Consider the following 19,761-nt stretch of genomic DNA (forward strand, 5'->3'; position numbering starts at 1 on the left):
GCCTTGCTGGTCGTCGGAGCTCACCAGGCCCAGCCCTGGCGGCTGCAGACCCACCTTCTCAGAGTAATGTTCCCCGGGGAGAGGCGGGTAGTCACACTGCTCGATCTTCTGGCAGAGGGAGAAGAGATTCATTTTGTCTCCATAGAAGGGGCTCTGAAGAGCTGCCATCTGCAAGGAGAGGGGTGAGAGAGGAGTTTTTGGCCCTGAGGTCCAGGGGAGAAGGGGCTGCTCCTCCGGGGCAGGGTGCTTCCAGGTCCTCACTGCAGCGGCTGTCCATCGAGGCTCCCCCCCATCCTGAGGAAGCTGGGGTGCAACAGCAAGAGGCCGTTTTAACACGATCCTTGTTACATAAGCACATTAAAAGGGACAAAGGTTTCAGTGACAAAACTAAGGGCAACGAAGAAGGTGCATCTGTGTCCTGAGGGCCAGGCGTGTGCAGGCGCCTGCCTGCCCACACCTCAGCTCCCAGGGGCTGATTTTGGTCGTAAGTACACAGGGCATGGGGAGACAGGCCCTGCTCAGGAGGAGCTGTGCTTGGGACTGGTGGGTTCCTCTTGTCACATGGTCTTATATTTCTAAAGAGCAATTCTGAAGACACTCATGGGAGGATGTCTATTTGAGAAATAAATTTAGGAAACTGCCTACCTAGATATGCAGGTAACACCACCCTTATGGCAGAAAGTGAAGAACTAAGAGCCTCTTGATGAAAGTGAGAGTGAAAAAGTTGGCTTAAAGCTCAACATTGAGAAAACTTAAGATCTGGTCCCATCACTTCACGGCAAATAGATGGGGAAACTGTGGAAACAGTGGCTGACTTTATTTTTTGGGGCTCCAAAATCACTGCAGATGGTGACTGCAGCCATGAAATTAAAAGGCGCTTACTCCTTGGAAGAAAAGTTATGACCAACCTAGACAGCATATTAAAAAGCAGAGACATTACTTTGTCAATAAAGGTCTGTCTAGTCAAGGCTGTGGTTTTTCCGGTAGTCATGTATGGATGTGAGAGTTGGACTGTAAAGAAAGCTGAGTGCCGAAGAATTGATGCTTTTGAACGGTGGTGTTGGAGAAGACTGTTGAGAGTCCCTTGGACTGCAAGATCCAACCAGTCCATCTTAAAGGAGATCAGTCCTGAATATTCATTGGAAGGACTGATGCTGAAGCTGAAACTCCAATACTTTGGCCACCTGATGCAAAGAGCTGACTCATTTGAAAAGACCCTGATGCTGGGAAAGATTGAGGGCAGGAGAAGGGGACGACAGAGGATGAGATGGTTGAATGGCATCACCAACTCAATGGACATGAGTTTGGGTAAACTCTGGGAGTTGGTGATGGACAGGGAGGCCTGGCGTGTGGCGGTTCATGGGATTGCAAAGAGTCAGACGTGACTGAGCAACTGAACTGAACCTATCTAAGGGCTAACATTTGATGTGTGGGGTGGAGGGGGTGGGGAGGCATTTTTGGCTTTCATTCTGGCCGTGCTCCAGCCCATCACAGAGCTGCTGTGGAAGCCCAGGGTTCTGGGCAGTGGCTGCTGCTGCCTGAAAGCTGCACATCCAGACAGTAGCAGAGGGCGCAGGGCTGTTTGGCTGCCCATGAATGCAGGGCCGGGGACCCTGGGCTTAACAGACATTGCAGACAGAAGCTTCCTGAAACCCACCCAGCTCCACACACACACACTGTGGGCCTGGCCCCCCATTTCCTCATCTGAGATTGACACAGTTCCCCCTGCAGGGTGGCGGTGAGCCTTGGCCAGCACAGGAGGAGGGTCCTAACCCGAGCTGTCATCCTCCGGCTCCACTCTGGAAGCAGGCCCTCTCCTAGGGGCTGTGGAGGCCCTGGCGGGTTCTTGCCCCATCAGGGAACTAGCTGAGTTTCCCACCTCACCACTCAGCACCCTTGGGGGTGTCTTCAAAGGGGACACAGGAACCGAGGAGTGGCCGTGTTAGGCGGCCCAGTGAGGTGCCCACTGGCCCCATCTGCTGATGAAGCTGTAATGGGATTCAAGTGCCGCCTGTCACTCCTGCTTCCAGTTGACAGCCCAACTCCTCTTGCTACTCAAGCACCGTCAGGTACCTGTGCCCATCTGGCCGTTCGGCCCTGGTTCCCCTCGAGGAGCCGGTGCCAGGGCCGCTCTGTATGTGGACCGCAGCCAGAGTCTCCGGGACACCTGAGGAATCCTTGCTCCCTGTCAGGCTCCGGAGGGTGGGCCGGTGAACCCCATCTCAGGGCAGAACGTGGTAGGTAGCCCGGAAGCTTTAGCTCCCTGGCCTGCCCCCGTGTTCTGTTCAGCCTGTGAATAGGTCAGCTGACCCTGAGAGCATAGCCTGCCTCCTTCAGGAGGCACAGGGGGCTTCAGACCCCACACAGTGTCCTTGGGCTTCCAAATGGCCTTTGGAGAGGCGGTGTGGACTGGAGACCTGGGGTTTCCTCTGACCCAGGTCAGGAGTCTCCCCAGAGCAGCACCTGTGGGCCCAGGGCCCTGGCTGAGTGATTTCAGAGGGGTGCTGAGCCTTACCGCTCTCTTCCGCCTGACCAGGGGCTTGGGCCCCTCTAAGGAGGGCTGCAGACCACCTGGACTGTGAAACCTCCCATGGGAAGGCTGCAGGGAGTGGCCATGGCACTTGGCAAAGCAGGAGGGGTATGCAGAAATGGGGAACTGTCTTTTCCAACTAGCATGCAAAATGGCATCGCTTGGGTGATTTATTTCCAATAATTAAAACGAGAACCTCAGGTGCAAAGGGTTAATTGGGCAGTTTCAAAGGGACATCTGTTGCCACGGCAGAGAGCAGCTGAGGCTCCAGGGCGGTCACTCAGGGTGATCTGGTGCCCTTCAAGTCAAGGCAGGTGGATTAAGGCGGATTTTCCTGGAAAGTGTTTCTGTCCAAAGTAGAAAGGATGTTTAAAGTTGGCCTCACTAACACGGGCTCTGGTTTTTCATGTGTCTGACCTGGGACAGGGACTGGGTGATCCTTTCAACCAGCCAGCCTGATCTGATTTGCACAAAAGGGCCCCAGAATGGCGAGGCCTGAGCCCTGTACATGCCGTTCCCTGCAGATAACCTCTCCATCCCCTCCAGCGCCTTCCCCAGTTTCAGAAATGCTTTCTGAACAGGGTCAGCAGTGAGCTCTGCCAGAGGAGCCCTCTCAGCCTCCCCGGCTCACAGTGGCTTCTACATCCATACACGCAGATTCTAGTGGAAGCAGCATCCCCCTGCTCCCCCTCCCCAGGCCGCTCCCCTTCCAGCTGCTGGCCACGGGCCTTCCACTCGGATCAGAGCATCATGCTGTGAAGGAACCTCTGGGGTTGCTGGGGACACTGGGATTAGAACGATTAGCCCGGATGTCGAGATCTTCTTGTACCGGCGACCACCCACCTCTGATTGGTCGAAGCAGAGAAGGAATGGCTGTTCGGGGCTGACAATGGTTGCCTCGTTAGGACTGCCAATGCTACGGCTCTCAGCACTGCTCCTCAGATGCAGAACTTTTCCTCCCTGGTGTCACTGGGATGACACATGGCCAGAGAGATGGGCGAGTATGGGCGCTTGCCCCCGCCGGGAGGGCTCAGGGAAACTGGTGTGTGATTTGAGATGTCAGAAGGAGAAGTGGTCTCTGACTCAGAGGGGACAGAAACTGCCTTTGACTCCGGCCCTGTCAGGGCCTCAGACATCCGTCTCATCACCAGTTTCTCCCAATCTTGTCCAAGAGTGAAGGCTGACCCCAGGGGCTAGCTGCCAAGCAGTCTGTTGCCCTGCTTCCCCAGACCCTTCTCTGGCTCAAGCTAGAATAAAGCAGGATTCCACACAAGGCACAGCTCCACCCTAGTCTTCCCTCGCTCCCCCTCCGGCCCACTTTTCTGCTGGTCTCAGCCTTGAGGCTGCTGTGAGAAGGCCCCCCACTGAGGACCCTGATTCCTTCAGCTCCACGCTCAGAGCTGAGCTCCCATGTAAATAAGTAAATTCTGCAGAGCCCAGGTGGCCTGCTGAGCGCCTCCACGGGCGTGCCAGGTAATGAAAACAAAGCACCAGGCCTTCCAACAGGCCAAGCTCAGGCATCCCTGCTGGGAGCTCCTGGAGGGGCCACTGCAGTTGCTGGGGGCTCCTCACAACCAGTCCTTCCCCGAAAAAGGGGCTCTGAGCTGAGGCCCCGCATCTCTTTCTCCACTGTCATGCCTCCCCTGCTGGCTGGGGAGAAGGGATGAGGCCCTGGCTCCACAAGGACCACTTCCCCGGCTCCTGTTCACAGAAGGGTGGGTATCTATGCCTGGGTACCACTGTTCATGTAGGCTACTTCTTGCTGTGTGACCCTAGACAGTCTCTCCACCCCTCTCAGCCCGCTTCCTCCCTTACAGCAAAGCTGGGACTGGCCTGGTGTCATTCTTGGGATCCACTCCAATGTCCAGGGCAGTGCGGCGCCCAGCTGCTGAGCTGTTTGGCCTGTTTGTCCCATGCTGACCTCTTCAGGACAGATCCTACTTGGCACCCACCAGAGGGGTGCAGGCCAGCTTTGTGGCGGCTCCTCACTAGCCATGGGGCGACATCAGCATCTTCAAGTGACCTCAGGAGGTTTTCAGTGGACATCTGGATGCCCAGGTGGAAGGTGATGTGGTGGGCTGAATAAAGGTCCCCAAAGATGTTCACATCCTAATCCCAGGAGTCGGCAAATGTGTTGCCTATATGGCAAAATAAATTTGGCAGATGTTATGAAATTAAGGATCCCAGATAGGGGGAGAGTCCTACGTGATCCAGGTGGGCCCTACTACATGTAAACACAGTATCTTTATAAGAAGAAGCAGAGAGACTGGAGTACACAAGAGGTCAGTTGACTTAAGTGATACGATGAAGAGATCACAAGCCAAGGAATGTAGGTGGCCTTTTCCTTTTCTTGCCTTGAGTCAGGGAAATTGATTGTGGATTTCTGGCTTCCAAAGGGGAAGATAATAATTTTATGTTGTATCAGGCCAACTGGTAATCTGTCACGGGGACTCCTGATACTCCCAGTCCACTCTGGGGATCGGAGGGAAGGGTGAGCCTGTCTCTGTCGTGCGCAGGTTTCCTCTGGCTCTGTGCTGCCGCCTGCCGCCCTGGCCCAGGGGTGCTCCCTTGGGTCCGCTCAGAAGCCTTGGAAGTGATTTGCGGGTGGTGGGGGCCATGGGGGTGGGAGAGCCTGTTGCAGCTCTACAGGCTGGCGCCCTCAGGGTGCCCCACAGGCTGTGCAGTGGGGGCTCCAGCCGTGTCTGGGGGACGCTTCCTTCCAATTACCATGGCCCTGGGCTCAGGTGCGTCTCCCTCCCTGTCTGCTGGGAAAACATCCAGTTCTGTTTTCCCACAGGGCTTGGGGGTGGTAGCCTGGGGAAGAGCCCCCACTGCCTTCCGCCCTCAGAGGCGCCAGCACGCCAACCACACCAGCCCTCTTCTGTCGGAGATCCAGAGCCACTGGGTTTAGGTCAGCTGTCCCCTCGCACGCAGGACTCGTCTGATTTCATTGACTTCCCATGCCTGGCTGCGAGTCACACAGCTCCACACAGTGCCAGCAAATCAATACTGAAATAAACCAGCCCCTCCAGGCTGGGGAGCCACTATGGATGCTCCCTCTTTACACGTGTGTTCAGGTGCCCATGGCAGGGACTCGAGGACAGTGTCTGCCTCTAGGGAGCGGGCACCAGTGCGGACGGCTTGGCACCAGCTCGGGAGCCCCGAGGACAGGAGCAGGGCCGTTATATCCCGGCCACCTGCGTGCCTGTTTGTTTCCATCTGGAGACTTGCGTGGTTCAGAGGCAGGAAGTGACTTACAGAAATCCCGAACACGGCACAGAGAAGTAGAGCACCACCTGGACTAGGTGAGTGTCATGAGGGCAGGAGGACAAAGCCACATCTCCGTGGGGATGGGTGACAGCTGGACTTTGGCTCCCCGCTGGCCGAAGCGAAAAGGGAAATATGGCCAGCTGCTCACATGCACTGGCTCAGGGGCTCAGGGGCAGCAAGAGGGGCAGGAAGAGCGATTCCTTGACCTGACCCCCGACCGCCCAGGGCCTTCCAAGCCGGGTGCCGTCCTCACCTCATGAGCCAGGTGTGAGCCCGTTACACCTGCACCTGCAGCTCCTGGGCCCTCACGGGCGAAGACTGAGGTCAGGGCCCACACCAGGCCCTTCATCTCTCACCCAGTCACCACCACAGCTCCCCACACAGGAAGCAGTCCAGCTCAGCCCTCTTCATCCCTGGGGCGGGGGAAGCCCCTGAGCCCTGATGCCCTGCAGCTCCTGGGGGGCACCACCTCCATGGGCTACTCCTGTTTGGTGCTTACAAAAAATTCTACCTACAACAGATGCCCCTGTGAGGCCCAGGAAACACGGTCTGCTCCCCACCTCTGATCACCAGGGCCTGGCTCACCCACAGACCGTCAGGAGGACTCAGTGGGACACCCACACGGCACACCTCCAGGAGAAGGGGACTCAGGCACAAACGCCACCAGGGCCACACTTCCACGTGGCCTCATCTTCAACCACAAGGCTGCTCTTTAAAATGAAATGTGTGCTATTAACAGCAGGCCACTGGCTTAAAAAGAAAGACGCTGTGAAGTTTAAACCTTGTAAAGGGATCAGCGTTTGGATCTCATAGCCTTAATCTGTAATGCAGTGAGCAGGTATCTCAGCACCAAGAGACTCTGATGGATAGCCACCCCAGTCCTGGTGCTTCAGCAGCGGGCAGCTGACTCCTGAAGTCTATACCCACGGGCCACGAGGTCAATTCCCAGGGCCAGAACTCCCAAGGAAACAAAGAAGTCTCTGCAACTCCAAAACACTCCTGGTGGCCCCTTGATGCTACCCCAACATGTCGCTGCCCTGGGAGATTCTTCAGCGTATTGGTTCTAAGCCAGATTTCAGGGATGCTCAAATCCACCCCAGGAAAGCAGAAAAATAATCAAGGTTCCAACTCTAAACCCAAAGCATGTTTGGTGTCTCTCAGCCCTGGAGGGTCTTCAAAGCCCTTCAAAGCCTGAAATAAAATGAAATGTTATTTCATTTACCTGGCCTGTGACAATGCAGGATGCTACCACTGCCATTTTACAGACAGGAGACCTGCCCAGCAGGGGGTGGGCCATGGCAGCAGGAGGGTGTGACCGCCAACTTGGAGATACTAAAGTACTCCGCCACCTCCAGCAGCTGCAAAAGCTCATGTTGTCTCATGTCTGAGCCTAATAAGACTCAGAAACATTCCTGTCCCTCCATCCAGGTTGGCCACCAGATCTGGAAATGGCCATCTGGTGGCTCCGTCTCACAGCTCAGGAGAGAGGCTGGTGGTCTCTAGGGTGACCCACGGTCTGAACCTAGAAGATCGTGGCCACCCCTTGGTGGGGAGCATTTCAGAGGCATAGGCCCGAGCTGACAGGGGCCCTGCGTGGGGTCTGGTCCACGGGTAAAGGACAGACTGAACAGAATCACCCTGGTTACCAGGGAAACCAGGGCAACCAGATCCCCCTGCCTGTGCTCCTTCCATCAACAAGCAGACACTGGACACTCTGTCTGGTTCCAGTCTGTCTCCCTTCCCAGATCTGAGCAGCCCAGGGGCGAGATGGCACCCAGCCTGCCACTGGCCATCCCTCTAACCCCTTCCCGCCCGACAGTGCTAATCAGGCTGACGTTGGGCAGAGCGGACTGGTGAAGGACCAGACCCAGATGGTACCAATGCCACAGGCAGACGTGCATCCCGGATTTCCACCGAGCTGGTGAGGTGAGCCCTGCCCCAGCTGGGTGCCCATCACGCTCACCCTTCTAAATGCCACTGGGCCGCGGGCCGTACGCCGTACACTCACCTCGTACAGCAAACAGCCCAGAGACCAGATGTCAGACTTGAAGTTATAGCCGTTCTCATGGATCCTCTCTGGTGACATGTAGTACGGTGTCCCCACTGAAACACAGCAAAGGGACAGGCAGGTGCTCATGCTTTGAGCAGCGGGGAGGCGGGGTGGGGGGGTGGGAGGGGCCTGACCTCAGCCTCACTGGGATCCTGGGCAGCCCCCTTGCCCTCTCTTCCTGTCCCCTCCTCTGACAAGTGAGAGGGCTGGGTCAGACTGCAGGGCCCCATGCTTGTGGGGCCCTAAAAGTTCCTGGAAACAGGGACCCACTCAGACCTGAGAATCCATCTTGGGGTTGGGTGGTGGAGGACTGCTGTTCTTTCTAATTGCCCAGGGTAGGGGGACACAGAGGCCAGGCTCTGGGAAGCAATTGACCAAGTATCCTCTAAAAGTGACTGCTTAAATCCCAAAAGAGTTCAGATAAGGTTCTCAGCAGTGAAAGCCACCATGGTGACTGCTGACCAACCATGGCATGGGAGCCCATTTAACAGATGGAGAAACTGAGGCTCAGAAAAATGACAGGACTGAGGTTCAAACCCAGATCTTCAGGCTCCAGAAACTGAACTCTTGGCCACCACCCTTGGCTACTAGCACCAATCAACATGTCCTGCCTGAGATTTCTTAACTAGGACAGAAAAGATACTAACCATAGAAGACTGATTAACTGGACTTCATTAAAATTAGGAACTTCAGTTCATGAAAGACCACTGAGAGTTAAAAGGCAAGCCACAGACAGGAAGAAAATTGTCCCAACGATGATCTCATAGACAGAATATAGTTTTAAACTTCTATAAATCAACATATAAAAGACAAACATCCACCCTCCCTCAAATTAGCAAAATATTTGAAGAGTCATTTCAAGAGGAGACTATCCAAGTCACCAATAAGCATGTGAAATGAAGCTATATTTCTCATTACTGATTAGGGCAATGCAAATTAAAAGTACAATGAGGTACCACCTACCCACCTGAATGGTTTAAGCTAAAAGCCTTAGATAACTAAGGTGGCGGTATGCAGAGCAACCGGAACCCTCACGCATTGCTGACAGGGCCATAAAAAGACACACTCACCCTGGGACACCATGTGGCAGTGTCTACTGTACTACAGTTGCACACTGCCGCCATTAAAATCCAGCAATTCTTCTCCTAGGTATGTGCCCGAGAGAAGAGTACTCTGTCCATCAAGAGACATGATCAAGAATTCGCAGAATGGCTTTATTTGTAATAGCCCCAAACTGGAAACAAGTGGTAATCAACAGTAGAAAGGATAGATTGATAATGTGGTCTATTCACACAAGGGAACGCTAAACAGCAATGAATAAGAGCAAATCTCAGGTACATACCACAAAAGGGACCGTTTTCACAGACACAATGTTGAGGGAAAGAAGCCAGGAACAAAAGAATACCACTATTTGATTTCATTTTTATCCAAAACAGGAAAAATTACTTTATGGGGGTAATGTTCAGGAAAGGGCTTGAGAGAGCTTTGCTGTGTGCATATCATGTCTCAGTTAAAAAGCAGAGGCGGCACATTTAAAGACGAGCTGGGCAAGCATGGAAGGAGTTCCTGGTGGGTAGTGAGCTCCTCATCACCAGAGGCATGCAAGTTGCAGCAGAGCAGCTGATTTGGCAGGGCTGAGCAGGGGGCGTAGGAACCTGGATTTGCAACCACAGATTTATGTAAGAATCTGAAATTCTTACATCAGTCCATCTGAAGGACAGCTGTTCAGGAGGCCAGATTTTAAAGACTGTTACACAGAGGACATTTATACTGGCCATAAGAATCTGACGGTGGCTGGGGCTGTTCTGGTCAGAGTCTATGAAGGCAGCCACAGTCCAGTGTGGCAGAGGCTGAGACTGAGATGTAGACTGATGACCCTAGGAAGGAGGGATGTGGGAACACAGGGGACCCTCGGGGGAGAAGAGGCCTGTTGATGAGCTGGACTGGGAAAGTGATGGCTGCCCCAAGGCAGGGGCCTAGACTTGAGGCTGTCATGGGCCAAAGGCGTTTCAAGGCAACTTATTTTTACCAATAAAGGTGTTTACGTTTTCATTCCAATCCCAAAGAAAGGCAATGCCAAAGAATGCTCAAACTACCGAACAACTGCACTCATCTCACACGCTAGTAAAGTAATGCTCAAAATTCTCCAAGCCAGGCTTCAGCAATATGTGAACCGTGAACTTCCTGATGTTCAAGCTGGTTTTAGAAAAGGCAGAGGAACCAGAGATCAAATTGCCAACATCCGCTGGATCATAGAAAAAGCAAGAGAGTTCCAGAAAAACATCTATTTCTGCTTTATTGACTATGCCAAAGCCTTTGACTGTGTGGATCACAATAAACTGTGGAAAATTCTGAAAGAGATGGGAATACCAGACCACCTGATCTGCCTCTTGAGAAATTTGTATGCAGGTCAGGAAGCAACAGTTAGAACTGGACATGGAACAACAGACTGGTTCCCAATAGGAAAAGGAGTTCGTCAAGGCTGTATATTGTCACCCTGCTTATTTAACTTATATGCAGAGTACATCATGAGAAATTCTGGACTGGAAGAAACACAAGCTGGAATCAAGATTGCTGGGAGAAATATCAACAACCTCAGATATGCAGATGACACCACCCTTATGGCAGAAAGTGAAGAGGAACTCAAAAGCCTCTTGATGAAAGTGAAAGTGGAGAGTGAAAAAGTTGGCTTAAAGCTCAACATTCAGAAAACAAAGACCATGGCATCCGGTCCCACTACTTCATGGGAAATAGATGGGGAAACAGTGGAAACAGTGTCAGACTTTATTTTTCTGGGCTCCTTCCTTACTCCTTGGAAGGAAAGTTATGACCAACCTAGATAGCATATTCAAAAGCAGAGACATTACTTTGCCAACAAAGGTTTGTCTGGTCAAGGCTATTGTTTTTCCTGTGGTCATGTATGGACGTGAGAGTTGGACTGTGAAGAAGGCTGAGCGCCAAAGAATTGATGCTTTTGAACTGTGGTGTTGGAGAAGACTCTTGAGAGTCCCTTGGACTGCAAGGAGATCCAACCAGTCCATTCTGAAGGAGATCAGCCCTGGGATTTCTTTGGAAGGAATGATGCTAAAGCTGAAACTCCAGTACTTTGGCCCCCTCATGCGAAGAGTTGATTCATTGGAAAAAACCCTGATGCTGGGAGGGATTGGGGGCAGGAGGAGAAGGGGACGACAGAGGATGAGATGGCTGGATGGCATCACTGACTCGATGGACATGAGTCTCAGTGAACTCCAGGAGTTGGTGATGGACAGGGAGGCCTGGCGTGCTACGATTCATGGGGTCGCAAAGAGTCGGACACGACTGAGAGACTGATCTGATCTGAAATACAAAATCCCAACTACCACTTCATGTCACTACTTCTCAGTTTAACACTGAAACAATAAGATCAAGGACAGTGTCTTACACTGAGAAAGTTTAGCTATTTGAAACTTATCGTCTTGCTTTTCCCCTCTCTTTGGAGATGGGTGAGAAATTCTGTCGTGCCCGTCTTGTAGAGGCCATGAACAGTGTTGGAAACTCCTGCTCCCGGCCTGAGCACCCTGGGAGCAGGATCTCGTTACCAAAGCGTCCCAGTGCCCTCCCCGGGACCAGGCCACAGCGGGTGCCCTCTAAGCATCTAGTCACCAAGTCAATGAATCCATCTGCATGGTATCAGATTGTATGTATGAGCATAAACACTTTTAAACGCAGCCTAATGCACTATTTACTTATGTCTGTCCAAGAGGGACTAGCTGATTATTGCTTTACTGGGTTACCAAGCACTGTTTGATGGCAATAATCTTTAAACCAGGACAGCAGCCATCACTTAAATAGTTTTAAGAACTGTGTCATGCTATATGCATACTTTATGGCTGAAATCAGGGGGCTAATTGCTACTTAGCAGAAAGAGCTGTCAGTTAGCAAATGAACCCACGTGGGATTCTATAAGCAAACTGCACTTCTAGTAGCAACCCCTTGTACATTTTGGTCACAAGGGAGCAAAATGAAAATGAACGGGCAAGTGTGAAACGGATGACTTGTCATATCCAAACCACAGGGTGAAATCCAGACAGTTCTCCCCTAACAGTGGGAACCTCAGACCAAATGGCAAGTGATCCAGCACTCGGGGTGTGTGGACATGCTTACCAGGTGAGGACTGTCTCCCACACAGAACCACCACACAGGGCTGATGGGGTGCACACAGAGATGGCGCAGGTCACAGGCCCTGTCCTCAGTGAGGGACAGCAGGTCCACTGTCTGGCTGCACTGCACCAAGACCCTTGGCCAACCACCCCCCACCCCACTCCCTAGCCAGAAGTGTCGGCTGGCCCTGACACCTCTTCCCACCCTGTCTCACCCTTCGCTTATTCTCGATCCTCCTGGGTCCCCACAGGAGGGACTTGGGGGAGAGAAGACCTGCTGAGTGATCAGGCTTTGGCCTGGCAGGGCTGCCTTGCCAGGCCCATCTGAAAGTGAAGACTCTGAGTAGCTGGTCCCCCTGCTCAAGTTCCCCTGCTGGCCACCCCCGCCTGCCCTCCAGTTCAGCTGTGCCTCCGCTTCTGGGTGGGCTTCTCAAGGTCAGTCAAAGCGCCCCCTCCCCTGGCTAGGGAGGGCCAGCTGCTCAGTGGATCGGGGCCTTTCCTTTATGTCCCTGTCCCTCTGCTGAGGTTCCAGATGCCTGCCTCGGCCCTGCTTGGGGTGAAAGCCTGGAGGCACCGGGGAGAGAAAGCTGGGGGCATCATCTTCCCCTCTCCTCTCAACCTACCTTTTTATTGCTCCTTCAGCTTTTATTCGTTTCCACCGGATATGAGGGGGAAAAGGCAAATATATCCTGATGAGATCTGTACTTTCTTCTAAAATGCCAGGACTACATACTCCATCCATTCATCTCTCTGTCCATCCATCCATCCATCAGCATCCAATGTTAACTGAGCCCCAACGCTCTGCTGGACCCTCCCAGGTGTGGGTCTATCAGTAGGTAGTGAGTTGCCTGTCCCAGCAAGTGTCCAGGAGGAGGCAGCAGAACAAGGAAAGAGTCGACTGACCAATGGCTGTAACCAGATCACCTGAAAGAGGTTGTTAAAAATCTGGACCCCTGGCCCCTGCATCTCCCACAACCTCCTGGAGCATATCATACAACTGAGAGGAGCTCTGCAGCGTCCCACACTGGCCCTCCTTTCAGCTGCTCAGAAACGTTGTGGAGCCATGAATCCACCAAGTGCTAACCGAGGGAAGTGTGGCCTCTTCCCTGACCCAGGGGAGGGGCCTCTGCATCTTACAGTTGGGGTGCTCTGCCTCACTGGAGGGCTCTTCAAACTACAAAGCTGCAGGGGGTGAACACAGCACCTCTTCCTGTTGTGTCAGCTTTTCCAGGGAATGAAGTCTGTAAAACTCTACTTTTATGCCCACAGTAAGTGCCCAGACATTATGAAAGATAACATTAAAGATAAAATGAGAGACTTCAAAGAAGTTCCCAGCTTGCAGCAGGCCCTGGAGAAGTGACCCCGACTCCCAGGGGTGCTGGGGGAGAGAGGGAGAAGCTGGCAGGGGGAGGAGCCTCCGCAGACAGTGGCCCTAAACGCCAGGCAGGGACCTCCGTGGGCACGTCCAGCGGCAGAGCAGCGACAAAGCCTTCGCAGAGACGCTCAGATGCAGAAAGCGCACAGCCAGGGTCTCAAATCCCCTGCCAGCAATCTCCCCATCAGCCCCACAGCCCCCAGCCCTGCCCCCACCCTCCCCTCCAGGGACGGAGCTCTGCATATGAAAGAGGAGCCCAACAAACCCTGACCTTCCCCGCGTCTTCACCTAGAACTCCCAGATTTCAAACCCGGCAGATATCAGAGGAGAACGTGGGACCTCAAAGCGGAGGCTGATTAAAGGGCCCCGCTTCCCGAGATGCGCCACTCCTGTCAAAACAAACTTTGCTGTGTTTTGAAATGCTCACAGTGTTTGAAACATGTTCATTAGATATGAAAAAGGCAAAGATATCACATGAAGGGGAGGCTGGCATCTGTGGGCTGCACTTCTTCCCCGGATGGTGGTTTTGAAAACGGCTGGGAAAGGGGGTGGGGGCGCTGACATGCACCCCCAGAGCGGCACCCCAGCCAGGCCTGGACCCGTTGCAGCAGAGAACCGGACCCTCTCTCTCTGCCTCCAGTGGAACACGGGGTGAACTCAGTGGTCCGTGGGGGTCCTCCCTGCCACATTCTGGAGCCCTGGTATCTATCTCAGAAAAATGGGGATAGTCTGAACTCCTGGCACACGGACAGGAGGAAGCAACAGCTCTGGGAAGGCTCTGCTCCCTACAGACCCCAGGGGCTGGGCAATGGAGGGGGGTGGTCCTAGGAAAGGAGGGCTGGGGGTACCCAAGAGGGCAGGGGAGCCGGTGAGGACCAGACTCCTCTGTGCTGCAGGAGGCCCTGACCCATGAAACTCCCTCCCTGCCCCCGACAACATCAGGCCTCACTTCCTGAGGGGGCTCCCCTCCTCCCTGGTCCCCTGGCCACTGTCCTAACTGCTGCACCTCACCTGGACAACGGTTTGGCTTAGCCCCCCTGCCCCACTGTCCTGCCCATTCTCACCGCCCCCGCCCCGCATCCTGCACCCCAAGGCAGGCGCCACGTCTCTGCCTTAGGCCGAGGGCTTCTCATCCCCCAAGAGAGAAAAGCCAAGTCCTCAGCTTCCGGGCCCTCTCCAGACTCTCCCCGCTCCGCCCAACACTGGGACCACAACACACGAACACCCTGTCCATGTGCCACCGTTTGTCACCAAGTCCTCCTAAGTTACCAGCCGACCCGAGGTCAGGCCACACAGCCCTCCCGAGAAGCAGCCATGTTGATGAAACACTGTACTTCTACCAGCGTCGACTTGATTCCAGATTGTTTACATCCCTATAAATATCTGCCTACTGGTAGTTCCCCCCATGGAGGATGGCTAACAGATCTAAGGGTCAGGGAGCACGACTCTGCCAGGCTACACGGCACCCCACATTCCCAGTTATCAGGGGCTCACCCCAAGATGGCGCAGGAAGCCTTGGATGGAAACTCTCGCGTGGCCGCACCTCACCCGCCATGTGGCACCACCCCGCCCACCACGTGGCCACGCCCCCGCCTGCCACGTGGCACCACCCCGCCCACCACGTGGCCACGCCCCCACCTGCCACGTGGCTCTGCTTGGAGCGCCACCTGGTAACGCGAAGGTGCTCGCCTCACTGCACCTGTGCTTCCTCCCCTATTAACGAGTTCTGAGGATTCCCACCTCCCTGGGCGGCTGGAGCACTAAGCAAGGTACCACCTGGGACATGAAGATGCTTTGGCTGGTGGTGAAGATGCTAAACACATTTTCCAGCCCCAAAAGGACTCTCCAGCCCCTGCTTGCCTGGGGACCACAGGGATATGGCAGTGCTGCTCTGTGCCCCCGTTTCCTCATCTGTCAAAAGATTTTAAGCCTCACTGGTCCACATTTTTAAGATGCAACATGTTTTTCAAACATCCTTTAAACCATGTCTTCTTTGTTAACACACCTCCTTGGTCAGTTTAGTGACTTCAGAAGATGAAAATAAAGCCCCTGGGAGGGGCCAAGGCAGCTCCAGGTCCCAGTGGACCCTTGCTCCTCGGGCACAGCTGAGTCAGCCAGCCAGCACTGTGCCTTCACACAGTGGGCCCGCCGCATACCATTCTGCTTGCCCCCCCACACAGTGCCACCCTGGGTCTGTCTGGGAACCCCCCGAGAGCAGGGAAGGCTGTATCACCTCATGTTCCCGTAACCTCCCATCCTGCACCCAGCCCAGGACCAGGGCACTCGGCCTGCGGAAAGGCGAAGGAAGGATTTATGTATGCCCCACAGCCAGGCCAGGGGTCAGTGACATGGAAAACGGCCTTACCGTGGGTACCTGACAAGGGTTGCCCCCAACCGGACCTGTCTTCTCCAGCCCCCCTGAAAGAAGGGTGGGGAGCGGTAATGGCCTGAATGTGAGCCTGCCTCACCTCCCACCCCGATCCCAGCCCGAGGCCGTCGGGTCTCATGGCAGAGCGGGCAGAGCCTGCTCTCCCAGCCCCACAATTTGTCTTGCAGCTGCTGCCGTTGCTCGGAGCGAGACACTTGCTTGTAGCTTGTGAGCTGTGTGTAGGCAAATCTTTCATTTTTCTTTCATTATGCCGGCGTGTACTGTCACTTAATTTTTATGTATGCAATCCTTCCTGACAAATATGATCTGCTGCCTGGTAATTCGTCTGACGCTCATTCTGTTCCGCGCTCTAATTACGGCTCCTATTCCTGACACCGAGGCAGCCGCTCTGCCACCGCTGGGTACCGCACCTGTCAGCCCGGCCATGGCATGACTAATGCCCTTTCATGCCAGCCTCGTGTTAGCAAATATGGAGGCAGGGAGGGGGCTGGGGGAGGAGGCGGCAGGAGGAGATGGGATTTGCATAAGCCCTACCCTGGGTCAGCAGCCTCTGGAGACAAGGTGGTTGCTGGGGCAACGTGGCTGCCTCGGAACATCCCCCACGTAGTAGGTGCACAGAGAGCCAATGGATGCATAATTCACACCCACACATGGGGTGTGCGGGAGGCTCTGCCCCCCAAGTCCGTCCTGAGTCACGAGGCACCTGCAGTTCGTGCAGCCTGCTGCCCCGCCGAATGTGTGTATGGGACAGCTGTGTGTGGTGGAACCTCGCCACGGAAGGGGGTCTTTTCTCCTGGTCTCCGAGACTTCAGACCTGGGCTATGGCTTGGCACTGTCGCCTTCGTGGGGCCTAGCCCCCGGTTCTGGCCACAGGGCCTTGCTGAGCCCGTGCGGGCCTCTCAGCTCGATGGGCACACGGCCCCAGGAGGGCTCCTTCCACCTACCATGAGGCCCGACAGCCACTCAGAGGCTGTGGGAAGAGCCTGGCTTACCCGGGCAGCCTTTTCTCAAGTTCCAATTCCTTCTCATTAATATAATAAGTGCACCAGTCCAAGTCGATAAACTCACACTGTTGGACGAGCCCGCATTTCTGCCCGCTCCTCACGATGTGATCTTAACCAGCTCTGACTTGTGCCGCAGTCTTTTCCCCGGCGGGACAGAGGAGGGTTGGGACCTGACTGACAGGGGACAGGAGGCAGTGGCTTTAACTCTGCTCTTTGACGGTTTCCCTTGAATTTCTGGCCTTTCTGAAGCCCTTGCACCAGAGAGGTAAACAGTCCCAAGCTGACAAGACACAATGATTTCCCCAAAGAGAAGGATATGGGGAAGCGAGAAAGAGACGGCTTCCTCCCAGGTACAGGAGTCAGTGGCCGAGCTCCGGAGGCAGATCCTTCCAGGGCCCCCAACCCTGGGCTCCTGGAAGAACCAGGTGCTGCACCGGGAGGGCCGTATCATGGCCCGGCTCTGCCATCACAGAACTCAGAAGAGTCCCTCAAGCTCCCTGGGTCTCAGATTCCTCATCAGCGCAGAGGAAGGAGCCTATGGACCCTGACATCTACTTGAGGCATGACCGAAGCATCGCCAACTCAAGGGTTGGCGGGTTCTTAAACATCCTTTCATTCTGACCTAACGGAAGAGCCACAGCACACCAGCTGCTAAGGAGGCCGGGCCAGAGGTCCTCTGAGGTCAGATAGGGATGACGATTTCAAAACAACCACATACACACACGCATTTACACAGTCACACACACTCACAGTCTCTCCGGTTCCCAGCTGGGAGCTGTTGATCTCTGAGTTAGCCTGTTTCTCCAGACTGTGTGCTATACCCTGAGAGCCTCGAGCCATCAGGACCTGTATGAACAGTGACAGTTTCCACCAGGAAAGCGTGTCTTCCAGAAGGCTGCTGTGTGTCTCTTGGCACGCCGCAGGCTCTCAGGGGTGTAGCGCACAGGAAGACCGGAGATGCACTGGCTGGGCCACGGAGTGCGGGGGATGCGAGTGGACAACAGAGCAGTGTTCGAGGGGCTCGGCCTGTGCACAGGACCAGCTCCCTCCTGTGGATGCGGCACCGAATGGGGGAGATGAGTCTCAGGCACCGTCCCCTGCAGACGCCACGGCAAAGAGCCAGGAACTGCTGGGGGTCGGGGAAATGCCCCTGCACCCTGCCCTGGCCTGAAATGTTCCCATGCAGCCCTGGTCACAGCACCCAGGGGACCCTACTTCTGTGTTCCACACACACTGGGGACTTCGCTGGTTTCTAATCAAGTGTAAAATTCTCCAGCCGTCCAAGTTTCGCATTTGCTCACATATCTGGAGAAGGAAATGGGAACCCACTCCATATGCTTGCCTGGAAAATGCCATGGACAGAGGAGCCTGGTAGGCTACAGTCCATGGGGTCGCAAAGAGTCAGACACGACTGAGTGACTTCACTTACTCGCTCACATATCTGGATTCTGAAGCTGGACAGTGCTTAACATGACCCGAAACACACATGTGACCTCCAAGTCTCCTTCGGCGTCTGGCCGTCAGTGCCCCCGCGCTCCCGGGATGGTGTTCCCACTAAGCTCAGCCTTCTAGGCCCCGCCTGCCTTCCTTGCCACCCATGGGTCCTCGACCCTCCCCATGCCATCCTTTCCTCCGTACCTCCTGGGCTCCTGGTCACTTCCCACACTTCAGCTACAAAGTCACCTCCACCATGAAAGCACTGGGCTCCTACAGCTTTGAAACTGCCGGTTTAAAAGCCAAAAGCTGTAAATAGCCCAAACATCCCCAGCAGGAGGAACGGGCTGAATGTACATGAATGAATGAAGTGTCACGATCTCACGTGTTGGCAGGTCCTTGAACATCCTTTTGTTCTGACCTAACAGAAGAGTCACGGTGCACCAGCTGCTAGGGAGGCCGGGCCAGGGGTCCTCCAGGGTCAGATGGGGACGAGAGCTTCAAAACCACCACACCCAAACACGATGGGACACCGTGCAGCAGCGAGAAAAATGGCATGGTGGTCTCTGCGACCATGGAGCCACACCTCCCTATCCCTAAAACATGAGCTCGTGAGGACACGGTGGTCGCGTCCTGGGCTCCTCCAGTCCTTGGTTTACTCCCCTCTGGCCACTGTTCTGAAGCAGAACATCGGAGGTTCTAACCAAAGGCACCCCAGGGACAGGGTTCGCACTCCCCACATCATCCAGGACCTTAGGGGTTGCTGGGGTGTGAACGGCCTGTCCTTACCTAGGGAGTGGGCCGCGGTGGTCTCTGAGCTGAAGAAGCGGCCCAGGCCGAGGTCGCCCAGCTTCACGATGCCCGTGGCCGTGATGAACACGTTGGCAGGCTTGATGTCTGCAGGGGAAGGAGAGGGGGGTTGGTGTGGGGTCTGCAGTGAGGTTGCCTGGTGGCAAGGGGAAGGAGGAGGAGGCCTGGGGGTGGCCAGAGAGTGGGGCCCTTCAGGTGATGGGGGTTTAGTCCTCAGTCCTGCTCTCTCAGGCCAAGACCCTGGCCCTGTTTCTGCCCAGCTGTGGGACTTTGAGAAATGTAACCTCAGTTTCCTCATCTGTAAGATGGGTCTAACTTCACTACAGCTCAGGGCTGCTGTGAGGTCTAGGAGTGCAGGGATTTTTGTTCTCGTTTCTTCTTTTACAGCAGAGTGGGTACTCTATGCAGGTCTGTATAACAGATGAAGGAGGTGCTCAGGGAGGTAACCTGTGCTGTTCCCCAGTCACCAGGGCAGTGCCTCACACACAGCAGACACTGATAAATGCAGGCAAAATGAACAAGTGGAGGAATCAGTAAAGTCATCTAGCTAAAGCACACAGCACTCTGCTGGGCACTCAACAGGCTCTTTGCTCACAGTTTAGGACGATGTCAGCTCTCAGAAACACTCATCTCCTCTGTCCAGCCAACTCCTACTAAGACTTCAAAGCCCAGATGAAAAGTTCCCTTTTCCAGGATGATTTCCCTGCCCTCCCAGGCAGAGCTGGCGGCAGTACCGGAACTAGCCATGACTTCCCTGCCA

The 19,761-nt window shown here is 54.6% G+C and overlaps 1 protein-coding gene across 16 annotated transcripts in view; it reads right to left on the reverse strand.

Moving 5' to 3' along the window:
• The window catches only part of NEK6 (NIMA related kinase 6), an 86,321-nt gene that overhangs the window by 4,653 nt on the left and 61,907 nt on the right, over window positions 1-19,761 (reverse strand). For 4 of the 16 annotated variants that reach the window (XM_086325255.1, XM_086325256.1, XM_086325268.1 and 1 more), the window contains 3 exons: window positions 18,981-19,088; window positions 7,809-7,903; window positions 55-168 (listed from right to left, as the gene is read on the reverse strand). In XM_086325255.1, coding sequence (XP_086181381.1) covers window positions 55-168; window positions 7,809-7,903; window positions 18,981-19,088 — 317 coding nt within the window. Of the gene's footprint in view, window positions 1-54; window positions 169-2,682; window positions 4,669-7,808; window positions 7,904-18,980; window positions 19,089-19,761 lie in introns of those variants that run through there. The other 12 variants (XM_086325261.1, XM_086325262.1, XM_086325263.1 and 9 more) reach the window with 5 other exon arrangements.

Source organism: Bos grunniens, chromosome 11 (genome assembly GCF_055505025.1).
Source record: "Bos grunniens cultivar Pamir isolate PY7600 chromosome 11, Bosgru_T2T1.0, whole genome shotgun sequence".
Taxonomy (NCBI): domain Eukaryota; kingdom Metazoa; phylum Chordata; class Mammalia; order Artiodactyla; family Bovidae; genus Bos; species Bos grunniens.